Genomic DNA, 27,166 nt, shown 5'->3' with positions numbered 1-27,166 from the left:
AGGCAGCGATCGATGCACCTGAGACCTTGAGACAGGCCCGGGATGCAGGCCCCCTCACCTGCTAAGGAAAGGTAATGGGTCGCGCATTAGGGAGGCCCCCAGGAGCCCAGGGCTCTGCACAGCCCAGCAACTGCCTTCTGTGCCCCTCCGGCCCCCACCCCGGGTATTGGACGTCTCAGCCTTTTAGTCCTTGGAAACCTTAGAGCGAGGGGCAGGGGGCAAACGGAGAGCCAGCGTGGATGGGAGCGGAGCGGAGGAGTGAAGTGGGGTGGGGGGCGGTGAGCTGGGCTGGTGGACAGCTCCGCACGGTGCCCGCGCCTTGCAGCGGGGCAGGGCTCATCCTTCATAATTAGCGCTCATCCAGGGCTGATGGCCACCAGCGCCTCCGTCAGGCTGTCTACGTAAATGAAAGGCAGCAATGACCTGATAAACCATAACCCTGATAAGCTTTGGTTCTGATAAGCCAGAGCTCAGTGCTTCTTAAGTTGAGTTTGGGAAGACAAGTAAAGAGATCTTTCAGTTCAGTTCAGTCGCTCAGTCGTTTCCAGCCCTTTGTGACCCCATGGACTGCAGTATGCCAGGCCTCCCTGTCCATCATCAACTCCCAGAGTTTGCTCAAGCTCATGTCCATCCAGTCAGTGTTGCCATCCAATCATCCCATCCTCTGTCGTCCCCTTCTCCTCCAGCCGTCAGTCTTTTCCAACATCATGGTCTTTTCCAATGAGTCAATTCTTCGCATCAGGTGGCCAAAGTATTGGAGTTTCAGTGTCAGCGTCAGTCCTTCCAATGAACACCCAGGACTGATCTCCTTTAGGATGGACTGGTTGGATCTCCTTGCAGTCCAAGGGACTCTCAAGAGTCTTCTCCAACACCACAGTTCAAAAGCATCAATTCTTTGGCGCTCAGCTTTCTTTAGTGGAGGCCAAAAGGAGTTCTGTAGGGACTTCCTTGGTGGTCAGGTGGTGAAGAACTTGCCTTTCAATGCAGGGGACATGGGTTTGATCCCTGGGCGGGGAACTAAGATCCCATATGCCACAGAGCAACTATAGCCCCTGCCCCACTACTACTGAGCTCAGGTGCTGCAACTAGAGAGTCTGTTCGCCACAACTAAGATCCCACACGTGGCAACTAAGATCTGATGCAGCGAAATAAATAAATCAATAAACAGATGTTTAAAAAAACAAGTTGGTGGCTGGGGGGGCCAGGTGGAGCAGAGTCGGGCAAGCTCCCCCCGAAGCTAGGGTTCCCGGGTTTTCTAAGAAGCTGGGCTGTGCAGGGCTGGCCCCACGTCGCCTCTTCCAGGAATTCCTCCTGGCTTGTTGCTCTGTGGGGCTCCATCCTGGGAAATGCTGCCCCGGGGGAATGTTCAGGGGGAGAAATGTTCTCTTTTATTCCCCAGGAGCAAAAGCATGCTCAGGGTTTATGGCAGTGGGTTTCGGGAGCCAGACTCCCTGGGTTGGAATTCTGAGCCCTACTGTTAACTAGCGGGTGTGGGAGGATGGAGAGAAGGCTACTTGGGAAAGTTATCCCACCTCTCTCTGCCTCAGTTTCCTCATCTGTAAAGTGGGGCCAGGATTACTGTCACAGGCTCCCATGGAGAGGGCTCGATGTCAACGCCGACAGCACTCAGAACACTCAGAACAGTGCCTGGCAGGAGGGGAAGCCCTCACACGTGTTACTAGCTCGTGCAGGGTCACGTAGGGCGATGACCATTGACGTGGAGCCCTGGTATATGGGGACAGAGCTTAATGCCTCTGCCAACTCCCCGTGAACCTCAGGAGGAGCCCCTTGTTCTCGGATTTGGTGGGCAAGACTACTTAGCTCTGAATCCCAGAACCACCCCAGGGAGCTGTGTGACTAGGTGAACGTGTAACCTCTCTGAGCCTCAGTTTTCTTAGCTGTAAATGGGATAGTAATGTGTCCTTTGCAGGATTAGTGGGAGAATTTTATGGAAGAAAACAGGTAAAATGCTCGGCACATGGCAACGCTCAACAAAGTGTTTGCTAACTCCTTGTCATGTAGAACATTTGTTCGTTTGGCTAAGACTGATAACCAGAACTGAGAAGGGGGCTGGAGATGAACCAGTGGACGCCGGCTTCTGCAGGGTGATGAGCAGAAGGAGACGTCCCCCCGCCCCCCGCGCTCGCGGGAGCCTCACCATCCAGCGGAGCCACAGGCTGGTCTCACTGGCCGTGCGCAGGGTCACGTTGGCTGGGGCCATGTCAGGGGGTGCCTGGAGGGTCTGGATCTTTCTAGAAGGCTGGCTGGGTGGGCTGGTGCCCACGATGTTCACCTGGCGCATGCGGAAGCTGAGACGGGGGGGGGAGGGTGAGCACAAGGGTGACCCCAGGCCCAAAGCCCCCTGCTGTCCGGGCAGCCCCTCGCCTTTGCGCCCCGTACCTGTAGTAGGTGAAGGGGTTGAGGTCGGGCACCTCCATGGAGCGGGCGTCGGGCTCGTTGGGGAGCTGGTGGATCAGCTGCCACTCCTCTCCCTCCCCGACCACACCCACCTGCAAAACGAGACCCCCTTAGAGCCGGCCAGCCCGCCAGGCTGAGCTGGGGGTGCTCTGAGCCCCAGCTCCTGGGATTTGCAGCCTGGCCCATGAAAGGCTTTGATACAAACCCCAGGGCTCACCAGGAGGGCACCAGCTGGGGCCCCCTTCTTTCCAGGCTCTTAAAGATAACTTCAAGGGCGACCCCGAGCCCGCCTGCATCAGAATCTCATGGGACACTGATTGCCATACAAACCCACCCCTGGGCCCTGCCCGTTAAAGTCAGTCAGAACCCCTGGGGGTGGTGCCCAGGAGCCTGCTTGTTTAGTAAGTAAGCTTCCCAGGTGATTCTCCTGAACACCGGCATGTTTCTTTAAAACCCCAGTTAGTGGATTCTCTGGGGGTCCAGTGGCTAAGAATCTGCCTGCCAACGCAGGGGACACGGGTTTGATCCCTGGTCTGGGAAGATTCCACGTGCTGCGGAGCAACTAAAGCCCAGGCGCTTCAACTACTGAGCCTGGGCCCTGGAGCCCGCGGACTGCAGCCGCTGAGCCCGCGAGCGGTAATGACTGAGGCCCTGGCTCTAGAGCCGGGGCTCCAGAACAAGAGGCGCTACCGCAGTGTGAAGCCTGTGTACCTCGACTGGAGAAAGCCCACGCAAAGACACAAAGGCTCAGCGCAGCCAAAACCCCCAGCTGGATCAAAGTTTCTGGGGGTGGGGCCCAGGCCCTGGAATTTCTGAACGCTCCCCTGGTGCAGCCAAGCTGAGAACCATGAGTGTAACGGAGGCAGCTGGTCATTTCTCTGGGCCAGCAGGTCGCCACCCTGACCAGAGTGAGTGTGTGTGTGTGTGTGTGCGCGTGTGTGTACAGGTGAGGCGGAGGGGAACTGTGGACACTGTTGGTGTACCTGGCCTTCTGTACCTTGCATATGGAGTTCACACTGATGTAAACACGCGCACAGTTTGCTCTTAAGAGCAGGGGCATGGCCAAAGCGAAGGGCAGGCTGCCTGCTCTCCCCTCCGCAGGCTGTACCTGGGCCTCCACCAGCCAGCGGGAGATGGAGGTCTTCCCATCGTAGCCTGGCTTGAACTGCAAGGTCACGGAGCGCGGGCCGATGTTGGAAATGCCCAGGTTAGTGGGGGCTCCAGGGAGTTCTGCAGAAAAGAAACAGGGCAGGAAGGGAAATTAAGAAGAAGGTCCTTCCACATCGAACAGGGCTCTCTGGGCACAGAAGGGGCTGTGTCACATATTTCCTAGAAACCTCCTCCTCCGAGCATGACCGAGGCCTCACCCCCCCGCCCCCAACACAGGCTTCCGTCCTGCATCTACGGCTCGCTGTGTTCAGACCAGGGACGGGGCAGGCTCGGGGCTGAGAGAACCTCAGGGCCACGCAACAGGGGCTGGGCATCCTAGAAAGAATCCTCCTCTCCATCCACCCATAATCCGCAACAGCGCTCCCCAAACAATACTGGCTGAGGGAGATTTGCAGGAGGGGTGAGGAGAAGGAGGAGGCCTTCTATCCTGACCAGGAGCCCTGAGGTTCAGGATGAACAGAAGGAGCTCAGATTCCAGGGTCAGACTGCTTCTGGTGCTGTGTGTCTTTGGGCAAGTTACTTAACCTCTCTGTGCCACAGTATCCTTCTTGGTAAGATGGAGATGGTAATATTGCCTACCTCAGGGTTACCGCGTGTGCGTGTTCTTTGCGACCCCATGGATTGTAGCCCACCAGGCTTCTCTGTCCATGGGATTCTCCAGGCAAGAATACTGGAATGGGTTGCCATTCCCTTCTCCAGGGGATCTTCCTGACTCAGGGATTGAACCCAGGTCTCCTGCATTGCAGGCAGATTCTTTACCATCTGAGCCACAAGGGTTACTGGGGGGATTCAGTGCATCGATGTATGGAGCTCTGGGCTGGGTGGGCACTACATCAACAGTCAGCACTGCTTTAAATTATCAAGTAATTAAATAATTACCTAGTGGCTAGGACGGTAAGGAATCTGCCTGCAATTTGGGAGACACAGGTTTGATCCCTCGGTAGGGAAAGATCCCCTGTAGAAGGAAATGGCAACCCACTCCAGTATTCTTGCCTGGAGAATCCCGTGGACAGAAGAGGAGCCGGGTGGGCTACAGTCCGTGGGGTCACAAAGAGTCGGACACAATTGGGCCACAAACAATCTCCTTCTTGTCACCGTTATTATCAGGTGGGGTTGGCTGAAGCCCAGTTATCTCAACCATCCCGGTGGGTGGGTGGCTCTAGGCATCCTGGCCACATCGCACGAACACAGACTCACAGACCCAGACAGGAATGCGTGGGTATCCAGTGCATCTCCCCATTGATACAGATGGGGAAACTGAGGCACAGAGGTTGACTTGCTCAAGGTTGCAGAGTCTGGCAGAAGTGGGGCTGAGAAGGGGCCTCAGCTTGCTCTTTAAACTGGGGGTGGGATTATTCGGACCCTGCTCTACCCCACTCCCAGCACACACTCCCACTAGTTGGAATCCCGTTTGGACCCTTTGGGTGACAGTGAGTTCTTTCCCTGAATCACAGATCCCAGTGCGTGATGCAGAGCCTGGTGTGGGCACTGGGGGTGGGCAGGGGTGGAGGAGAGAAGGTGGGGGCCCGCGGGGTCTGGGCTCCCGAGAGCCAGGCGAGGAAGCGGCAGAGTCCACCTAGCCTTGCCATCACGAGTGTGAGGCCGGCCCTGGGGGGACCCAGGGACCAGAGACCCCATGGAGGGGCCGGCTGTGTGGGATGGAAGTGGAGGAGAGAGGGCGGCGGGCACCCACCTGGAGGCACCCCCGAGGAGATGGTGGAGGCTGACACCTGGCCCTGGCCCTTGGCGGTCATGGCGGCCACCTCGATGGTGTAGGTGGTGAGTGCGGTGAGCCCGGTCACGCGGTACTCCAGGGTCACGTTGGGCAAGTAGTGGGTCACGCGCGTGTTGGTGCGGTTGTACTCCTCCCAGGAGATCCGGTAGCCTGGGGAGAGCCCACAGCGTGGCGTGAGCTCAGCTGCAGTGGCCTCAGCCTTCTGCTCTGCTGCTCACGCCCCCACGAGCCTGGCAGTTGGACATGTGCTGGAGGCGAGGTGCCTCCAGGGAGGTGGAAGCATCGTGGGTGGGTGGGGGCGCCCTTGTTGTGTGGGGACTGCAGCCACGGTGAAGAGCTGGGGTGTGTCAGAGAGCGGAGGGGCTGAGAACCTCCTCTGAGTCTTCTCCAAGAAAGACTGGTCTGCTGAGAGGCTTTGGAGGGACGCCAGGTCGGCGGCAGGGGGATGGACAGGATGACCCTTCCCGGCCCGGCTCACCCCCCGGGGCAGCAACGCTGAGGCGCCTACCTGTGAGGATGCCGTTCCTCTCCCCTGGCTCCTGCCAGCTGACCTTCAGCGAGGTGTCCAGGATGTCACTGAAGCTCAGGTGTCCCACAGGCCCAGGCACTGCACCCCGAGAAGGCCCCCCACCCCACCCAAGGCCAGTTAGAGCCCGCGAGAGACCACCTTCTGCAGGAGGGCCTGCGGGGCTCCAGGGGCACCCCAGGCTGGAAGACAAGAGCAGGGCTGCCCTGTGCCTGGAGCGCACAGCCTGGCCCGTGGGGGGAGGGCACGCAGGGAGTGGGGGGCAGAGGGAGCCGGGACCGGGGGCTGCCTACCATCCTCATGGGTGCGCACCAGCTGCGGGGTGCTGCGGGGCCCGTCCCCGGGGGTGGTGAAGCACAGCACCGAGGTGAAGTACTCCGTGAACTTCTTCAGGCCGGACACGAAGCCCACGTGGATGCTGTCCTGAAAGTTGGGCCGGGCGGTCACCATGGTAACCTCCTCTTCCTGCTCCGGCTCCCAAGCGATGAGCTGCAGAGAGGCCAGGCGCTCGAGCAGGGCGGCAAGAACGGGCCCAGCAGAGGCCCAGCGCCTTCCCAGAGGCTGGGCCGCAGACAGTGTCCGGGACCCCAGCCCCGTAGGGTCCCTCCTCCCAGGGAAGGGAGGCCGTGCTGGGACCCACAGGCCCCTGGAGCATCTGTCCTCTGGGAGCTCACTCTGGGGTGCTTTTCCATTCCCTGAGTGACTTACTCTAAGCAAGGCAGCCGGCAGGGTGCTTTCACTGAGTCGTCTCTCTCAGTCCCCACGGCAACCCCAGAGGGAGGGACTTGACCAAGATTGGCTACATACTTTGCAGATCCAGAAAAGGCAAATGGAGACCCCCTTGTTTAAAAATTGTTGAGAATTTCCAGAAACAGCAGCAAAGTGTTGAACCAAATATGGAGTCCTTCCGAGTATGGAGCCTTGAGTGACTGCATAAGCACGAAGCCAGACTTGCTTTTCACAGGTGATGAAATAGGCTCAGAGAGGCTAAGTGACTTTACTACATCACCCAGCGGCTAGCAGCTGAGGGTCTCTGTTTCCAGTACCTGGGCTCCCTTGTCTTTCTCTGTCTGGGCTAGGGCAGTTCTCCCCTGGAACTTCAGTGTGTAGCTAACTCTAATCCTTTTAAACTTGTTCTGAGCTGGGATTTTAATCTTAACCATCTGCTAGAGGTGGAGTGTCAACAGGAAAACCCAGTCTGGAAATTCAGCATCACTTTTCATTTAACTCCACTCTATACATCCCACCCATAACTGCATAAACTCCCCGCCTCCCCTTCCATCTCTTCTTGCCTCCTGTTTTTTAAAACTGAAGAGTAGTTGATTTACAGCATTGGGTTAATTTCTTCTGTACAGCAAAGTGATTCAGCGATACATATACATGTGTGCACGTGTGCTAAGTCGCTTCAGTCGTGTCCGACTCTTTGCGACCCTGTGGACCATAGCCTGTCAGGCTCCTCTGCCCATGGAAATTCTCCAGGAGAATTCTGGAGTGGGTTGCCATTTCCTTCTCCAGAGGATCTTCCCAACCCAGGGATCCAACCTGCGTCTCTTACGTCTCCTGCAGGGGCAGGCACGTTCTTTACCACTAGCGCCACCTGGGAAGCCCCATACATATATACACGTTTTTTCAAAATATTCTTTTCCATCACGGTTTATCACAGGATAGCAAATATGGTTCCCTGTGCTATACAGTAGGACCTGTTGTTTATCCATCCTACGTACACTAGCTTACACCTGCTAATCCCAGACCCCCAATCCATCCCTCTCTCCCCCTCCGAGGCAACAAGTCCGTTTTCTGTGTCTGTGAATCTGCTTCTGCTTCACAGATAAGCTCATTCGTGTCATGTTTTTGATTCCACATGTAAGCAATATCCTACGGCATTTGCCTTTTTCCTTCTGACACAGTCAGTATGATCATCTCTAGATCCGTCCATGTGGCCACATCTTTCTGCCTCTTGGTCTCTTGCCCCCCACTCCTTTTTTTCTGGGCCCTTCGTCTGTCTGTAACAATGACAGCTGGTCTCAGAGATTTCCTCCTTTATTTGAAGTAGATTAAATAGCAATTAATGGTGAAAAGCAACATGGGATGAGTTTTAACAAGCCTGGGTATTTATAGACATAAAACAATACCATGCCAATGTTTCCTGATTAACTCACGCCCATAACAATGCTTAATCTGCTCCTTTTCATGGCCGCCTGTTTATAAAGGATGTTTGGAAATTTAATTGGTATTGTGAAAAGATAGCCGATAGCAAGTTAATTAGACACTAATTAGACCCTAAAAATACTAATCAGAAATACTAAGTGGCATTTAATAAGTATGTTAAATACCCTCCTTATTTCGGTTATCTTGTTTCATAGCAATTAAATTGCTGAACTTCTTTGGAGTAGATGAAGAAACAAGTTTGATGTTTTAATTTAATTTAATTAATGTAAATTCAAATTAATTACGCCGTTAGAATTAATTGTGCGGTGTATTCTCCAGTAAGTGCAAAATCTAGGTAAATATAATCTTACTGGGTTTAGACCAATTATGATCACTACCATTAAAAAAAAAAAATAAGGGAGAAAGAACGTCCTGACGAGGGCCTGGAAACAACGTCACAGTGAACTGTCTTCAGAAACGACGCGGAAGACGGGCCCAGGGTGACGGAAGCGCGGCGTGGTGGAGGCACGCCCGGGGCATGCGCACACGCAGGCCAGAGACCAAGATGGCGGGGGCGGCTTCAGAACGTTTATTCTGGCGTGTGGACCAGTTGTCCTTCCACAGCTGCACCTGAAGAGGAGGGGCTGCGGGCTGAGAGGGCTCTCCCTCAGGGCCAGGAAGGGGCCGGGCTCTGGGCCACCGTGGGGAGGAGTCTGTGCTCCATGCACACACTGGGCCTGGCACCGAGTCAGTCCGTCACCGACGAGTCCCGTGTCACCATCGCAACGAGGACGAGATGGGAATCTCTGTCCTGCGCTGCTACAAAGCCGAAACCAAGGGCCCAGCCTGGTGGCTCAGGGGTTAAGACTCTGTCTTCCAATGCAGGGGGCATGGGTTTGATCCCTGGTCAGGGAACTAACTAAGCTCCCACCTGCCATGGGGAAGTTAAGCTCAACTCTGTCATTTACTGGGAAAATCGGTCAACCTCTCTGAGCCTCAGGATTACAGGAGACACCATGGTCTACCCTGATGGTTGCACAGAAAAGGGCTGAATTGATGTGTCTTGTTTCTGATGGAGGCAGTGCATTACAGGCTTGAGAGACCAGGATGGTACACCGGGCTGGCTAGATACTCCAGTTTAAAAAGTAGAATGGAGGGGAAATTCTCTTTTTCTCCCTCCCCGCCTCTATTTTTTTATCTCTTTGCATTTGCACAGATTTGTATAAAACATCCTGGAAGGATATGTAAGAAATTAACAACAGTGATTCCCTGGAGTGGGGAGAATTTCAAGGCTGGGTGGGAAAGAACCAGGCAGATGAGGGGCTGGGGTGGGAGGGGGTGGGATGGAAGATCTCTGCTCTAAATTTACCTTTTTTATGTTTGTTGGGTTTAGAATTGTGTAAATATATTTCTGGTTGAAAATTGAATTAAAAAATGAGAAAAAAATAATGGGGCAATTTGGCAATATCAGCCAAATTATATATATTTACCTTTTGACTTAGCAGTCTTATTTCTAAGAATCTATTCCAAAGTTATACGTGAAAATATGAAAAGATGTATGCATAAAACTATTCACTGTAGAAATGTTTGTCACAGGAAAAGACAGGAAACAACCAAAATGTCTTCAGTAGGGAGCTGGTTGACTAAACAATGCGAGATCCACATAACGGAATACAATACAGATTTTTTAAAAAAGAACATGAAGTATCTCTATATACGCCTACAAAGTGATCTCCAGGATATAGTGAAAATAACAGCAAGATGGAGAAAGCATGTATTGAACACTGTCATTCATCTAAGGTGAGGAGACACATTTATGTATGCATGCATTTGTTTATGTTAAAGAAATGGAAGGGGAAAATCAAACCAAACCAACACACACAAAAAAATGAATTCTATTGGGAAGGAAGAGAACCAGAATTCAGGCTGATAACTTTTCTTTGTCGATTTGACCCTGGAACCATGTAAATATGCCACATAATTACAGAACAAAATTAAATTAAAAAATCAATCCCTAAAAATCAAAACCAAAATGAAACAAATGAACTTCACAGTGTATTGAGTTGTAGCAAAATCAGAAAGAAACCCTTTGGAAGACTTTGCAGCACGGAAAGGGGTGGGGGAGTACATCCGGCTGGGATACACTCTTAACAGAAAGACTTACAGATCATCTGAAACTATTTCAGCAACCACAGTGTTGGTGTTGCTGTTCTGAAACTGTGTGGGTGTCTGTGGGATCAAGTAGGTCAGTGATTCTCTGGTGTGAAAAGAATTCGATGTTTAGTATGGAGAGAAGCGAGAGAAAAGACCCACGAGATTATTTTAAAAGAAATCTGAAAGTCCTGAAATTGAATTGGAAGTATGAGTATATGTTTTATCTTTTAAAACAGTATTTTTGAGTTGTCCATTCACAGGGCTTCAAAACAACAATCCATGCTAGAACCAGGAGCACCCCCATTGTCCAGTTTCTGGTATCTAACTATCATTTAAAAGAAACAAGGGCTCCCTGAAGACATGGCTGGTCCCAGGCATGCTGTAGGAGAAGAAGATAGTTTGGGCCATCCTGTCACAGCAGAGAGCAAGGAAGCTATCAAGGATTCCTGGGGCTGGGACTTCCCTGGTGGTTAAGAATCTGCCTGCCAACACAGGGGACGCAGGTTCGATCCCTGGTTCGGGAAGATTCCACATGCCTTGGATCAACTGAGCCTGTTGCCACAGTTACTGAATCCGCGTGCTGATGACTCCTGAAGCCTGTGCCCCACAACGAGAGAGGCCGCCACAATGAGAAGCCTGCATGCAGCAACGAAGACCCAGCGCAGGCTAAAGAGAAAAAGAAGGCTCCTGAGCCCACATCAGAAGGACTCACCGACTCGAAGAGGCAAGTGATGGGTCAGTCTGGCATCAATAAAAGTAATAACAGCAGTGGCTTGAAACATAACCGTGTATTAAAAATCCCTAAGGACATAATAATACTAACAACAACACCACAGATGCCTCCTTCTGCCCCCATCCAAACTCATCTACCACCTTAGAAGATGCTGAGGAACCAGTTCATTCCTCTGAAAATTGTTAAGTTACGGAAAAGACTTGAGCACTTATCATGCTTTTCCTAGATGAACTAAAGCTTCAGGTAACCAAAAAGCTGTTAAGGGAAAAATTCTCTTTTTTGGGGGGTGGGGGGGGGGAAGTATTTCAGCTCATAAATCAAGACAAAATTATAACATGCACGTCTCCTCCTTTTGCAACCCCTACTGAAATAACAGACCACACAAGGACCATCAGTGGCCGCTACATCCTAGTAAGAGAGACAGTCGGACGCTTTGCCGTCCAATGAAAATGCACAGCACCATCTAGGAAGTAATATTTTGAAAAAAAATATTCGAGCTGAATCTGATCAAACCTCTCATTCTAAATTCCAATTTACTGCAAATATAGTGTTCAGAGGAATAAATTAAATGACCCCACAGGGATGCAATCAGCCGATCCAGCCAGGCTGTGGAAAATTCTATAGGATAAATGACTAAGTTTCTCTACAAAATAAACTAAAAAGGAGAAAGAGGGGGACAGAGTACCCGTGGATCAACTGAAACCTAAAAAACTCCAACCAACTGCAGCTGTGTGGCTTTCCTTTGGATCCTGAGGCAAATCAACCAACCAGTAAAGGAAAAGATCTGGAGACCAGGAGATTTGAACGCTGACTGGGTATCTGGTGCTATTAAGGGGACCATTGATATTTGAAGGCCCCATAATGAGAATGTGGTTACTGTGGTGAGGTTTTAAGTAGAGACTTTATAACGTTTCTCTGTGGGAATATGAATGGATGAAAGGATACAATACCTAGGATTGTCTTAAAAATATTCTAGGACAGAGGCTGGAAAATAGAGGGAACAGGACTTCCCTGGCGGCCGAGTGGTTAAGAATCCACCTTCCAATGCAGGGGACGTGGGTTCCATCCCTGGTCGGGGAACTAAGATCTCACGTGCTGCGGGGCAAGTAAGACCTCACACAGCCAAGTAAATAAATAAGAAAAAATCAGAGGGAACACGCTGGGCCATGTGTTGGTAACTGTTGGAGCCAGGGTGCATTATGGTTTTATCTAGTCACTTTAGTCTCCTCTCTAATTTTGTAGATGCTTGAAATTTTTTCACAATTCAAAGGGGGAAAAAGGTCCCTTCTCACTGAAGGATGGAAGAGACAAACACTGCTTTTTCTTCTCCCCGTGACACTGACGGTGGAAGGAGCAAGAAGCAAAATTCCCACTTGTATCCGTCTGTACTTAGGGCAAGATCAGTTACAGTCATTATTTGACAATGAAATCATATGACACTTTATTTTTAATGCAAGGCAAGGGGTAGGCTCTGCAGTTTGAATCTGAGCTTTGTGGTTACTTTGACTTTGAACAAATTACCTGTCCTCACGCCTCAGTTTCGTCCTCTACACCGTGGGGGGATGGGAACGTCCCTGGTGGTCCCGTGGCTGAGACTCTGAGCTCCCAATGCAGGGAGCTGGGCAGGGAACTAGCTCCCACATGCTGCGACTAAGAGTTCACACGCTGCAACTAAGACCCGGCGCAAATCAGTGTTTAAAAGAAAATAAAACGAGGGACTTTCCTGCTGGCCCAGTGGTCAAGACTCCCTACTTCCAATGGAGGGGGTGTGGGGTCGACCCCTGGTCAGGGAACTAAGAGTCCACATGCTGCATGGCCAGAAAATAATAATAAAAATAAAGAAATACAATGGGGGTGATGATAACAAGCCTTCCTTCTTAGGGCTCTTGTGCACCTTGTCCAAGACAAGTATGGGAGAGGCCGGGTAGAAAGCGCCCTGTCTAAGCACGAGTCTTCCTCACCTGCTTCTATGCTCCAGCTATTTGGACCGTTCCTTCCCGCTGACTTTCACGGAGCAGGGAGTGGGTGCTGGGCACCGCCCAGACCTGGGAATCAGGTGGGCTGCTATAGCCTCCTCTGGCTCTGGCACATAACGGGTCTTTGCACTAATTGTCCCGGCCACTGAGCTGGGCTCCTTGGCCCTCTGGGAGCCATTTGCCTTAGAAGTTTGCAGCCCAGGGCTCCCCAGGGTGGAAGGAAACTTAGAGTCGGCAACAAGAAGCTAATTGTTCCCAGCTCAGCTCCTCTGCACGATTGGAGCCTCCCCCTTCCCTCCCCTGCTGCCCCCCAGAGTCCCAATTAAGAGGTTTCTCCAGCCAGCCAGCACTGCCGGCGAGAGCTGCAGCCTTGGCCCAGGAAGGCCGGCTCGGCCTCGGTGATGCGCCTTCCTGGGAGGAAGATGCCATGGCTGGAGTGGGTCCCAACCTAGACCCTCCCTCCTTTGTGCCGTGCTGTGCCAAGTCGATTCAGTCGTGTCCAACTCTGCGACCCCATGGACTGTAGCCTGCCAGGCTCCTCTGTCCGTGGGATTCTCCAGGTAAGAATCCTGGAGTGGGTTGCCATGCCCTCCTCCAGGGGATCTTCCCGAGCCAGAGATCGAACCTGCGTCTCACATCTCCTGCATTGGCAGGGGGTTTCTTTACCACTGAGCCACGTGGGAAGCCCCCCTCTGTTTACCAGCAGAAAAATTCTCTCGGTGATGTAATCTCAGTCTCTTCCTGTCCAGCCCCCTTGACCTTAACTAATAAAGGCTGAGACTGCAGGTCCTAGAGACACTCTTGGTTGTTGCACATGGGTGCTTTGAGAATCTTCTGGAAGTGTCTGCAGTCACCGCCAGGTCACCAGATCCCTGGGCTCCAAGCCAGAGCCCGAAGTTCTCTCCCCTTCACGGCCGGTTTCCTGGTGACACGTGTCACCACCCCCCACCCGCGTGTGCTGCCTGCCTGCGTGAGGACACGGAGAAGGCGGCCATCTGCACACCAAGGAGAGAAGCCTCAGACAGAACCAGCCCTGAGGGCACCTGGACCTCGAACTTCGGCTTCCAGAACTTTCAGGGGCTATACTTCTGGTGTTTAAGCCGCCCAGACCGTGGTACTGCGTGAGGACAGTCTGAGCAGCAAGCCCACTTCCACTCCTATTTCTAGCGTTTCCCTAATGCTTGTTAGGTGTTTGCCATTCTGCTCAAAAAATTACAAACATCCTCATTTAATCCCCACATAACCCCAAGGAATAAAAATTAGCATCATTTTCATGCACAAATGAGGGAACAGAATGTATCTTGCTTCCCCAGCAGCTAGATGTGCATAGAGTCGGGCTCAGTAAATATTTACTGAAGGAAGGGTGCTCAGATGGACTATCGCACTCGTCCAGAGAGCCGGTGAGAGACACAGCCAGGACTGTAATCCAGGCTCTGAGTCCCGGTCCAGTCCTTAAACACGCTGGGTGGGGTCAAGTACAGTCCAAGGACTTGAACGCTCCCCTTAGCTCACGGCTCAGGGGCAAGCAATGCGTTTTAGATTTTTCCTGCTGGGCCACGGCTCTGCGGAGGTCCCGAGCCTGAAACAAACCAGCCTCACTGAGACTGCGCTGTTTCACCTGGTCACAGGCAGGTCAAGGTCAGTACTCCCCGGGGCCTGGACGTGGACTTGGGGACAGCCCGAGGCCCTCTGCCTTGATCACGTACGTGCCCTCTGCTTGGCCTGAGCCAATGATCTCAGAAACACAGCGGGGATGCCCTCCTGCACCCCCCTCGCCTTCTTCCCTCCGCTCCATCCTGCGCCCTCCTTGCAGGCTTCCACCCGGGACCAGGAGAGCCCTCACGTACCTTGTAGCCCTGGTTGATGCCGTTGATGAACTGGGGGCTGGGGGCATTCCAGGTGAAGCGGATGGTCGTGGAGTTGGTGGCTTCGGCGTGCACGTTGCCCGGAGGGACTGTGGGGACTGGGGGAGAGCAGAGAGGTGGGGGTGTGGGTGGAGGGTCTGTCTGTCTGTCTGGCCCAGGGAAGCAGAAAGCACACGAGGTCTGCAGATACAGCTTTATACCACCACCCCCGTGCCCGCTCCCCCATGGAGACTTGAGATGCTCTCTTGTCTGCAGATTGCCTGTGTGCCCGGTCGCTCAGTCGAGTCTGACTCTTTGTGACCCCACGGACTGTAGCCCGCCAGGCTCCTCTGTCCATGGGGTTCTCCCAGCAAGGATACTGGAGTGGATTGCCATGCCCTTCTCCAGGGGATCTTCCCAACCTAGGTATCGAACCGGCGTCTCCTGCTTGGCAGGCGGATTCTTTACCACTGAGCCACACGGGAAACTTCTGTAGATTAGTTTGGGTTTAATAAAACCGGTCTGGTCCATTTCACAGCACGCCCATAAATACAAGTGATGAATCTGAAAATGCTCAGGGTGGTTTTTAGGTACGACGCTGAATGTAAGCTGTTTCATGATCCAGTTAATGGGAAACTTTGCAGAAGGTCCCTGTGCCCCCGAAGCCTCTGCCTTCATCACACCCGCCCCGACCTCTTCATCTCCTCCTCCACCCTCCCGCCCTACAGGGTAACTGGGCACCGGGGCTGGATGAAACAGGAGACATGGCTGAGGCGGTCAGGACTGGCGCTGCTGCTGTCTGTCGCTCAGTCAGTGTCCGACTCCTTCTGACCCCCTGGACTGTGGCCCGCCAGGCTTCTCTGTCCATGTGATTGCCCAGGCAAGAATACTGGAGTGGGTTGCCATTTCCTTCTCCAGGGGATCTTCCCGACCCCGGGGTCAAACCCAGATCTCCTACACTGCAGGCGGGTTCTCTACCGTCTGAGCCACCGGGGAAGCCCACGTCAGGACCGGGTGAGTCCAGGACCCCACAGGCACAGACCTGGGAGCAGGAGAAGCCACGGTCCCCACCCACCTCCTTGCAGCGTCCACTCGGTGACCTTGCTGCTGTAGACGCCCAGCCCGGCGCTGTTGTAGGCGGCCACCTCGATCTCGTAGTTGGTCCAGATGATGAGGTCCTCGAGCAGCAGGTTGTTGACATCGGCATCCGTGATGTTCTTATACTGGTACCCGACAGGCAGCCCGGCCAGGCAGTACCTGAGGGGAGAAAGCCAGGATGCCAGGGATGAGAGTCAGCCTGCATGGCCTCGTGTCCAGGAAGATGTCTGTGATGGCGGCAATGGTCCACACCCGTGCTGTCCAATCGAGTAGCTGCTAGGCACCTGAGATATGCTTAAGTGCAACTGAGAAATTACATTTGTCATTTAATTTCTTTTTATTAATTTAAATAGTTGCAAGTGACCAGAGGCTACTTTACTGGATAACACAGGTCTAGGAGATGTGTCTGGACTATTGTTTTTGATGGGGGAGGAGGACGTTGGTGGGATGGTTAACAGGATGCTGAGAGCTCCTGGGAAGATCTCACAGGTCTCAGCTTTGAGGGGTCATTGATGGGAGAGTGGTCTCCAAACCTTGGACTCATTTTCCTTCTCGCTCTAAGAGAATGGCTCCCTCTTTTGACAGCCACTCACTTTGGTGGAGACAAAAAGGCCTGAGGCTACCTGCTCTACCAAGTTCCACTTTCCACTGGGAAAAAGAACACAGGGTAATAAATGGGATCTGAACAGGCACATTTTGGAGGATGGATAGCTTACAGGAGAACCACAATGCACACATACTTTTGATTCTAATTATTAGGGAGTTAGAGGCCCCAAATTTTTTGCTGCATCACAAAACCCCACATCAGTGGTTTTCAAAGCCTTTGTGTGCCTGAAGGACACCTGAAAAGCTTGTCAAAACGCAGCTTGCTGGGCTTACTCCAAAGTTCCCCATTCAATAGCTCAGTGGTGGGACCTGAGAATTTTCATTCCTGTCTAGTTCTCAAGAGATGCTGCTGCTGCTGGTCCAGGGACCACACTCTGAGAACCTCTGCCCTTTATAGCGTCATCAGAAAACCCACAACATAGTTAACTGATTACGGAGCAGCCAAACTAATAATAACTGATAACGGAATAGCCAAACCAATAATACCTTCTTCCAAAATTAGGGGATTTCAATGCTGTGAGCATTCAGGAGAGAGACATGGGAAGTTGCCTGGCATTTTGCAACCAGCCAGAGTTCAGAATATTGATGAGAGTTCTCAGTAGTTTCAAATAACAGGCTAAAACTTTCTTTTCTGAATACTGAATTTTAGTTACAACTTAATACACTTTTAGATTACCAGTAAGGAGCCTGGTGGGCTACAGTCCATGGAGTCGCAAAGAGTCAGACTCAACTGAGCAACTAATACTTTCACTTTTTCAAAGTGTCCACAAACTGAAAAATAAAAGGCTGTAAAACTGGGCTTCATCTTGCAGTAAAGATAAAGAAAGGAATTCCACCTTTTTTTTTTTTTTTTTTGGCTGTGCCATGCAGCATGTGGGATCTTAATTTCCTGACCAGGGATCAAACCCGTGGCCCCTGCAGCAGAAGCACAGAGTCTTAACCACTGGACCTCCAGGGAAGTCCCCAGATTTCCACTTTTTAACCATTCTTGGCCAAGTAGTTTGCCCACTGGGGAAACCTGGCCTCGGATAGTTACCTGTCTCCCTGTAGCCCTGATGTCCGACAGACCTGCCCATCCATACAGCCTTAAGGAGACTACACTGATCTCCTCTCTCACCATTCCTATCGGTTTCCGAGGCGCTCACCGCTGGAAGTTCTTCTGGGTGTCTAGCCTCAGTCCTTCCTACTGCAGGGCAGGCATTTCTTGTCTGGTCCTTGTTAGACAGAGAAGGACCTGCCACGAATCTGCTCTCTTTTGCAACCCACTCCTGGCCCTCCCCATCTCTGTCGCCTTGAGTCTGGGCAGCCCCTTCTCTTCCGTCCCTGGGGTGGACGCCTACCTGATGATGTAGCCCTTGAGGATGCCATTCTGGTGGCTCTCAGGAGGCGGCTGCCACTGGATCATGATGGACTGGTTGGTCCGGCCACTGGCGATGACGTTCTGTGGAGGGGCTGTGGGGGGCTCTTCAGGAAGGGAGACCCTGGAGAACACCAAGGACGGACAGGTCTTTTCACTCCTTGTCTCGACGACAAACACAGAAGTTTAATGGGATATGAAGAGACTCTACCCCTGTAGACTCTGCGCAATTGCTGTGTGCCTTTGGGTAAGTCACTTAACCTTTCTGAGCTTGTTTCTTTATCTGAAAAAGCCGTATAATAAAGCTCCATTTGTCTGCTTTATAAAAGTGGTTGAAAAAAATAATAAAAGTGGTTGAAGCGCAAATGATGCAATGTCTTTTCAAAACTCTCCCTGTTGGCAAATCGTTGTTGTTCACTCGCTAAGTCACGGCAGACCCTTTGCCATCCCATGGACTATAGCCTGCCAGGCTCCACGGGGTTCTCCAGGCAAGAATACCGGCGTGGGTTGCCATTTCCTCCTCCAGGGGACCTTCCCGACCCAGGGATTGAACCTGCGTCTCCTGCATTGGCAGGCGGGTTCTTTATCACTGAGCCACCGGGGAAGTCCCTGGGAAGCACCAGATGAGTGTATTTTCTGTGTGGTCGAGGGACACAGGCCTCGGTTTCCCATTTGTCAAAGAAGCTGCCGTCGGGTCTGGTGCAGGTCATGAGTGCTTGAAAATTTTAGAAGCAGAAATGTTTAAAACACTCACCCCCCGTTAGCTGCCAGGGGTGAACTCGAAACAGACTTCCTTTACTAACCAGCTGAGCCTTGACTGGGGCGGGGCAGGCCGGGTGGGGTGAGAGTTTGACCCCTCCTCCGACCCCGCACCCTGAAGCCTGGAGCTGCTACATTTCTTTCTCTGGCATGGCCAGGCGACGCAGCGTTCCACCTCCGTGTATTTTTCACATAACTGACAGGCATCCACGAACAACAAAAGTTAATTATTTCTGATGATGCCTGTCCCTCTTTGTTTATGTTTTTGTTCCCTGGTGGATAGCTTTTCTAAAATGTACTGCACCCTCCCATGTCTTTGTGCAGCCCGAAGTGAGGGTAATTTAAGCTTTTTCCATGTGACTCAGGGCCTAACCATTAGGATGCAGATTCAGTAGGAAGATGAATCAGTGCTACAAAGGGAAGCCTGAATGGCTGGAGAAGTTATAGGATGGTTTCCTACACTTCGGGGCTTCTTGTTATTGGGAGTTCGTAGCTCTGAAAGGTTGGGTCTGTGTTTATCTTGTCCTTGGCCATACACGGCCTGGCCCAGAGTAGATGCTCAATAAGCAGTGAATGAGGGCCCTCCCTGGTGGTTCAGTGGTTACGAATCCACCTTCCAATGCAGGGGATGCAGGTTCGATCCCCGGTCAGGGAACTAAGATCCCACATGCCTCGGGGCGATGAGGGCCACGAGCCACAACCCCTGAACCCGTGTGCTCCGGAGCCCGCACGCGACAATTAGAAAGAAGCCTGAGGACGGAGAGGAGAGATCCCGGGGCCACCGCGCAGGCCTGCTGTAGCAAAAAAAATAGAGAGCTTGATTGCCAAAAAACAAAACAAAAAACGGTGACTGGCTAAATGCTCCACGCCAGGCCGCTATCTGCCGCTTCTTCCTCCTGCTAGGGTGTCACGCCTCAATGGCATCTTGCTCATAAAAGCCAGAAGGACTCAAGCTCACGGGAACTGTAGGGAAACCACAAGGATTGATTTAACCCGCGTGTGGGGAGGGGTCTGGGAACACATCTAAGAGCAAAGTGCATTCCGGCTCCCTTAGCAAATATGACCGCTCATTTCTGGGCTCTCTATTCTGCTCCATTGATCTGTGTGTCTATTTTTTTTTTTTTTTGGCTGTGTCTCCCGGCTTGTAGGATTTTAGTTCCCTGAACAGGGATTGAACCCAGGCCATGGCAGCAGAAGTGCTGAGTCCTCACCTGTCAGGGAACGCCCTGTGTGTCTGTTTTCAGAAGAGCAGCATGCTGCTTTGGTGACCGTAGCTTTGTAGGACAGTTTGGAATCAAGACGCATGATGCCTCTGGCTCTCTGCTTTGTTCTCAGGACTATTCTGGGTATTTGGGGGTTTTTGTGGCTCTATACAAATTTCAGGATTGTTTTTTCTGTTTCTGTGAAAAATGCCATTGGAATTGTGATAGGGATGGCATTGACTCAACAGATGGCTTGGGGTGATAGGGACATTGTAACAATATGAACTGTCCTCAACGGGGAAAGGACAGTCTCTTCAATAAATGATGTTGGGAAAACTGGAAAACCACGTGCAGAAGAAGGTAACTGGACCTCTATCTTACAAAACTCACAAAAATTTTTTAACTCGAAATGGATTAAAGACAAACTTAAGACCTGAAACTATAAAACTCCTAGACTAAAACATAGGGGGAAAGCTCCTTGGCATTGGTCTTGGCAGTAATGTCCTGGATATGGTACCAAAAGCACAAGTCACAAAAGAAAAATAAATAAGCAGGACTATAGCAAAGTAAAAAGCATCTGCACAGCAAAAGAAACAAGATGAAAAGGCGACCTACAGAATGGGAGAACATATTTGCAAACCATGTATCTGATAAGGGGTTAATATCCAGAATATATAAAGAACTCATACAACTCAGTACCCAAAAACTAAACATCTGATAAAAAAACTGAACACATGGGCTGCACATTTTTTCCAAAGAAGACAAATGAATGACCAACAGGTCCATGAAAACATGCTCAACATCACAGATCAACAGGGAAATGCAAATCAAAACTACAGTGAGGTATCACGTTATACCCGACAGAGTGGCTATTATCCAAAAGACAAGAGATAACAAATGTTGGCAAGGATGTGGCTAAAGGGGACCCTTTAAGCACTGCTGGTGGGAAGATAAATAGGTCTAGAGACTATGGAAAATAGCATAGAGGTTCCTTCCGCCCAAAATTAGAAGCAGTACCTCCATACAATCCAGCCATCCACAGGATCTCAACAACGTGTCTGCAACCCCATATTCACTGCAGCACTGTTCACAACAGCCAAGAGGTGGAAACAACTTAAACGCCCATCAAGGAATGAACGGTTGAGGAGGATGTAACACAGCTACACAATGAAGTATTTTCCAGCCATGAGAAAGAAACTCTGCCATCTGCAACAATCCAGATGGGCCAGGGGGCACTGTGCTCAATGAAGGCAGTCAGCGGAGAAAGACAAACACTGCGTGACCTCACTGTTACGTGCAAGCTGAATGAGCCGAGCTCGGAGAAACAGGAGAGTGGTGACTAGTAGGGGCTGGGGGTCGAGGGGATGGGGAGACGCTGCTCAGAAGGTGTAAACTTGCAGTGGTGAGAGTGACCAGTTCTGGGGAGAGGACGCAGGCCTGGTGACTACAGCTAATGACACTGTATTATGCCCTTGGAGGTTGCTAAGAGAGGGGATTTTAAATGTTCTCACCACAAAAAGAAACGGTAATTATGTGACAGGATGGGGGTATCAGCTGACACCACGGGGGGAACCATTTTGCCACACAGGAGTGTGTCAACCCACACTGCAGGTCTCAAACTTACAACTGTGTTTCTTGTCCATGATCTCTCAATCCATCTGGAAAAATATAAACTTAAAAAAAAAAAAAAAAAAAAAGCAAAGCACACAGCTCTGGGGCCTGGGACTGGGAGTCACTGTCATCCTGATCAGACGCTTCCGTTCTCATTGGAGGACGCTGCTTGCCCTGCGGGGGTCTAGGTGGGTAGAATGCGCCTCCTACGTAAGTGGGTGTTAGAGGGGATGAGTTGCTGTTCAACTGTCGTCATTTAAAAAAAAAGGCTTGATGAAGGCCTCATGGAGTCTGAGCCACGCAAGGTACCGCACACAGAGATCCAAGGAGGTCCTTGGTGACTCTGGAACTTCACGCACACTTAGGAATGGGGATGTGGAGCAGAATGGGGTGAGTGCTGGAACTTGCATGGCTCACAGAGAGGGCTGCTCACTGCCCTTCACTCGTCCGCCTGGATTTCCCTGCCTCCCTGTGAGACCGGTGTCAGTACAGTTACCCCCATCCTGCGGATGCACCGACTGAGGCCTCAAGGGGTCCGAGAGGAGCCCCTAGGATGCGCCCGGCAGCTGGGACCCGCCTCCCCCCACCACAGTGGTTTTGGCAGCAGGTGGCCCCGCCCGGCCCCCCGCCCTCCACTGGAGCCCCCTACGCCCACCCTGCGCCCCTCACCTCTCCGTGTCCTTGCTGAACTGTCCCTTCCCCACGTCGTTGACAGCGCAAAGACGGAACTGGTAGGACCGTGCGGGGACCAAGCCCTTGACCATCACGGAAGTAGCTTCAGGGTCCACGCTGGCCAGGAGCACCGTCCAGGGGGCATCTGCATGGACAGAGGGTGGAGGCAGCGGTGGGCACCTTTGGGGGGCATGCTTCCTCCTGCTCCCACTCCCCGCAGCGCTCCAGCCTCATACTTAATACCTCCCGCCCAGCTTGGTCCAGTAGAGGCTGGCCATGTCACATTTCTGGGTCCTCTTAGCCCACGTGTCCAAGGGCTGGACGGTACCCACTGGGGACGGAGCTGGGCTCACTGGAACTGAGATGCATTTGTCTTTTCTATCCTTTATTCCCCGCTCAAATTGATGAGCTAACTGTGTTTAAAACACCCTTCAAGTGATGCCTGCTAATTTGGGAGCTCACAGCTTGGGGGTGGAGGATAAGAAGAAATAAGAAAAAGACTAATGACCAGCGTCGGGGAGGCTGCTGGGTGCCGGGCTCAGGGTCCAGCAAGTGCCTCACCCCGCTCCCTCGTCACAGGACGCGGGGAGGTGGCCGCCGCGGCTCCGCACTGGGGACCGGGCCGCCCTGCCTGCGGTGGGTGCGGGGGGCGGGCGCGGAGCCTTACTGTTCTCCGACATCTCCAGGACGTAGCGGATCAGCGGGCTGTTGCCGTCGAAGGGCTTGCCCCACGTCAGGTTGATGGCCCTCCTCTCCGAGGTACTGAGGGTCGCCACGGGGTGCTCGGGGGCGTGAGGCAGCTGCCTGGAGGAGAGAGACGCGGTGGGCCCCCCGGGAGGTCTCGAGTCAGGGGACGCCAGGACTCGGTCTGAGCCCCCTGATGTCTGGCGCGCATCCCCCAGCCAAGCCTTCGGCCGTCTACCTAGAGACTCTGCGTGCCAGCTTTGCAGCCCGCCCCGGACTGGGGTCTCCCTGAGCTGGGAAAAGCCCGGGGGGTGCTGGGGTGCGGCGGGTGGGCTCGGATCGCCCCCGGCCCGGTGGACCGCCAGACGGAGCCGGCGCCTCGCTGCCTGCGCCTCCGCGTCCCCAAGGCGGGCAGGCCGCCCTCACCTCACGCGCAGGTGGGCGCTGCGGGAGTCGTTGCCGCCGGCCGAGAGCACCCGGCAGGTGTAGGTGCCGATGTCCCCGGACCAGGTCTGCGAGATGTGCAGGGAGCCGTTCCTGTCCAGGCGGAGGCGGGGGTTGCCCTCCGCGCTCAGCGTGACGCCGTCTTTCTCCCAGACGTACCTGATAGGGGAGAGCCGCTCAGGGCAGAGACGCAGGCAAGGGGGGCCGGGGCTGCGGGGTCGTGGGGCGGAGGGGTCCAGCCCAAGGCTGGTCTGCAGCCGGGAGCTCCAGAGCCGGGCTGGGGCGAGCCCCAGGCCAGGGCGGGGCACCCACCATCACACCTGCGGCGGGGGTGGGGAGGTGGGGGCGGGGCCGGGAGCGGAAGCACATCAAGCCATCCCGCGTTCACACCTTCAGTTCAGGTCCAGGTCCCAGCCTGGTTGCTTCTGACTCGGAGCCACCGCCAAGCCGCCCAGAGTGGGCACAAGCTATTCTCCCAAAGAGGTTAAAAGATTACGGCTGGAAAAAGGATGAACGCTTCCGCCTAGACTACATTTGCGGATTAGTTTTATGAAGAGGACCATCACATCAATGCATCACTGTGACAAATTGACCTCAGTGTCCAAAAAAAAAAAAAAAAAAAAACCACTTTAGCTTTGGTCAGTCAGTACAAAGCGGGACTTGAGAAATTACACACACCCTTGCTCCTGACAATGAGAAACGCCTGCTCTGGATTTGTTATGGAGGAGACACAATAATTGTCATCAGCACACACAGGGTGCCAGCTCCTGGGAGGACCCTGGGCGGCTGCCCCCCAGGGAAGGTGGATCAGGGCGACCAGGCGGGCGGCTTTGCAAATAAGCCAGCAATCGCCTAGTGTGGGGACAGAGACTGTCTATACAGCCCTAGAACTCTCTGGGTTTAAGAAGGGTGAGATGGCTGGAGAGAATGAGCCTGTATTATTTTTAACTTAAAGTTTAAAAAAAAATTTCAGAAAAGTAGCAAGTACAGATGAGAAAAGAGTAGGGAAAAAAAGAGAAAAATTCAACAGTTTTCCCCTATTGTTTTTCAGTCCCTCAGTCTTGTCTGACTCTTTGTGGCTCCACCGACTGCAGCACACCAGGCTTCCCTGTCCTTCACCATCTCCCAGAGCTTACTCAAAATCATGTCCATTGAGTTGGTGATGCCATCCAACCATCTCATCCTCTGTCGTCCCCTTCTCCTCCTGCCCTCAATCTTTCCCAGCATCAGGGTCTTTTCCAATGAGTCGGCCCTTCGCATCAGGTGGTCAAAGCATTGCAGCTTCAGCTTCATCATCAGTCCTTCTGATGGACATCCAGGGTTGGCATTTGAGGGTAAACCTTCCAGACGCTTCTCTCCTGGCCCCTGGGCAGTTACCACAGTGCCACTGTGTTCTGGGCTTGAATGTTCCCTGGCCACTTACTGGTGCTGTGGTCCTGGGGATGTTTATCGGATACGGTATGCCTCACTTTTCTCATTTGTCCCATGACGGAAGAAATACCATCCACCCCATAGGGTTGCTGTAAGGACTGTGTGAGTTAGTATAAAATATTGGAGTAGTGCTGGAAACATGGTGATTGATAGAAGTTATGATATATGTTTACTGATACAGTATATCTTGAGTATAAATAATACCTAGCTGCTGCTGGATAGCCCAAGGAGCCCAGCTCGGGGCCCTCTGGTGACCTAGGGGGTGGGATGGGGGGTGAGCAGGCATTCCAAGAGGGAGGGGATATATGTAGACATAGGGCTGATTCACTTTGTTGTATAGCAGAAGCCAACACAACACTGTAAAGCAATTATACTCCAATAAAAAAAAAAACAATACCTAGCTATTCATCCATCCCGATTTTAAAGCTGCCGTTTCTACCCAAGACGATATCATAAATTCCATTTAATGTGACATTTCTTCACCATGGTTCAGTTGGCTGCATAGTACTTCACATAATCATTCCTCTGTAATTGATCTTGTCATGATGGGCATCCAATTTACCTCCTTGTTTTCTTTCTTTTTTTAAAAAAATTCTTTTTGGCCACATCACACGGCACGTGGGACCTTAGTTTCCCAGCCAGGTATTGAACCTGCATCCTCAGCACTGGAGGCAGGGAGTCTCAGCCACAGGACGGGCAGAGAAGGCCCTAGCTCCTTGTTTTCTGATCTTACGGCTAATGCTGTGATGAACACCTCTGTGGCAAAATATTTGCCACATTCTAAATCACTTCCTCGGGTATAAATTCTCAGCAGTAAATCACCGAGTTAAATGCTCAGGCTTTTTATGCATATTTTGCAAATCGCCAAAAGTGATCACCGTCCATTCATCTCTTTGTCTAGAGAAGGATCATCCTCACAGGCACTGACGGGATAGGTAGAATTTTACTTAAAAGCGAATCTAGCTGCAGAGGGTGATGCCTGCTTACGGAACAACCTGTGACAGGCAGACACACTCTGTCCAGGACACCATGCGTCAGGAAGCATGTATCACTACCTGCAAGTGTTTGTGCCAAAACAACTGAACCTGAATCTAAAGGTCAGCTTGTTGTTTAGTCGATAAATCATGTCTGACTCTGCGACCCCATGGACTGTAGTCTGCCATGTAGTCCTCTGTCCATGGGATTTTGCAGGCGAGAACACTGGAGTGGGTTGCCATTTCTTAACTCCAGGGAATCTTCCCAGCCCAGGGATTGAACCCACATCTCCTGCATTGCAGGCAGATTCTTTACTGCTCAACCACCAGAGAAGCCCCCATGATCAATTACTTAAATCAAATCAGAAATACAAGGGATAGAAGAAGAGGTGGACCACAGCATGAAAAAGCAGCTAGCCAAATCCAGATTTGGGCTATTCTACAGCAGGGATATTCTGCAAATTATGGTCCACTGCCTGTCTGTGTAAATAAAGTTTTATTGGAACATACACACAGATACACACTCATTTGTTTACAGATTGCTTATGACTGCTTTTGAACTGCAGACACAGACGTGAGAAGCTGTGACAAAGACTATATGGCCCTCAAAGCCTAAAATATTTGCTCTCTGGCTCTTTACAGAAAAAAATTTGAGGCTGTCTTTCCTGTAGAACCTGGTTTCTCCAACTTATTAAGTGCATGAAAACCAGACAAAAATGAAAACCAAAATAAAGACAAAAATAAAAAGAAAGGGACAGGGTACCATGTAAAACAAAGGAGACACAGCAATTAAACGCAACGGGTAGACCCTGTATAAACCCTGAGTTAAGCTAACTCTGTGCACAAAGACGCTTTGAGACGCTCATGGTGACTGAAGCTGGTGTCAGAAGAAACCCAGGAATTGTCTTAGGTGTGAGAGCAGACATGGCTGTTATGTTTAAAGAAAAGTTCTTTTGAGTAAGAAATGCACATAGACGTATCTAACGGTGACACTGCATTTTTAAGATTTGCTTTTAAAAAAGATTTGCAGTTAAAAAAAAGAGTGGGGAAGATTCACAAAACAAGATGGGCAAATACGGATGATCGTTGAGGCTGAGAGGTGGTACAGAAGGACTGAGGATGCAATTCTCTCTTCTTTGGGGCATGTTTTAAAACTTGCATAAGAGAATGTTAAAAAAAGAACCCATCAGTCCTTTTAACTCAGGGGACATTTCCCCTGAAATAATCTATAAAGATATAGCTGGCTATTAAGCAATTTTGATGAGTGGTTTTTAGCTTTAAATAATATTATAATGTCCTCAGGAAACAGAAGATGTGCAAAAATATTTAGTTATAAGGGCATTCAGAATGATATTTCTTAATATTAGCAACAATTCAGAAATAATCAAATTACCCAGCATTAGGGAATTGGTAAGATAAATTATGGGGCATCCACACAGTGGAGGACGGGATAGTCATATAATTGAGTTTAGTCAAAAATATTTATTGACAGAACAAGAGCTTCGTAACAGGTTCTTAAGGGAAAAAGCAGAGTAGAACACAGTGTTTTCAGTTTCTCCAAATGGCTCAAATATTACTATCGCTCCTGGAAGGAAAGTGAGATGTCAGTCGTGTCTGACTCTGT

General features: G+C 51.6%; 1 protein-coding gene across 3 annotated transcripts in view; it reads right to left on the bottom strand.

Annotated features, from left to right (window-relative positions):
* SDK2 (sidekick cell adhesion molecule 2) overlaps window positions 1–27,166 on the bottom strand; it is a 264,805-nt gene that overhangs the window by 51,264 nt on the left and 186,375 nt on the right. For all 3 annotated transcript variants that reach the window (XM_043905642.1, XM_043905643.1, XM_043905644.1), the window contains 12 exons: window positions 23,120–23,296; window positions 22,677–22,813; window positions 22,007–22,154; window positions 17,749–17,889; window positions 15,780–15,961; window positions 14,708–14,823; window positions 6,143–6,338; window positions 5,832–5,930; window positions 5,282–5,473; window positions 3,527–3,648; window positions 2,401–2,510; window positions 2,159–2,309 (listed from right to left, as the gene is read on the bottom strand). In XM_043905642.1, coding sequence (XP_043761577.1) covers window positions 2,159–2,309; window positions 2,401–2,510; window positions 3,527–3,648; window positions 5,282–5,473; window positions 5,832–5,930; window positions 6,143–6,338; window positions 14,708–14,823; window positions 15,780–15,961; window positions 17,749–17,889; window positions 22,007–22,154; window positions 22,677–22,813; window positions 23,120–23,296 — 1,771 coding nt within the window. The remainder of the gene's footprint in view (window positions 1–2,158; window positions 2,310–2,400; window positions 2,511–3,526; window positions 3,649–5,281; window positions 5,474–5,831; window positions 5,931–6,142; window positions 6,339–14,707; window positions 14,824–15,779; window positions 15,962–17,748; window positions 17,890–22,006; window positions 22,155–22,676; window positions 22,814–23,119; window positions 23,297–27,166) is intronic.

This window comes from Cervus elaphus, chromosome 5 (assembly GCF_910594005.1).
Source record: "Cervus elaphus chromosome 5, mCerEla1.1, whole genome shotgun sequence".
Classification (NCBI taxonomy): domain Eukaryota; kingdom Metazoa; phylum Chordata; class Mammalia; order Artiodactyla; family Cervidae; genus Cervus; species Cervus elaphus.
This window is presented reverse-complemented; position numbering and strand designations above follow the sequence as displayed.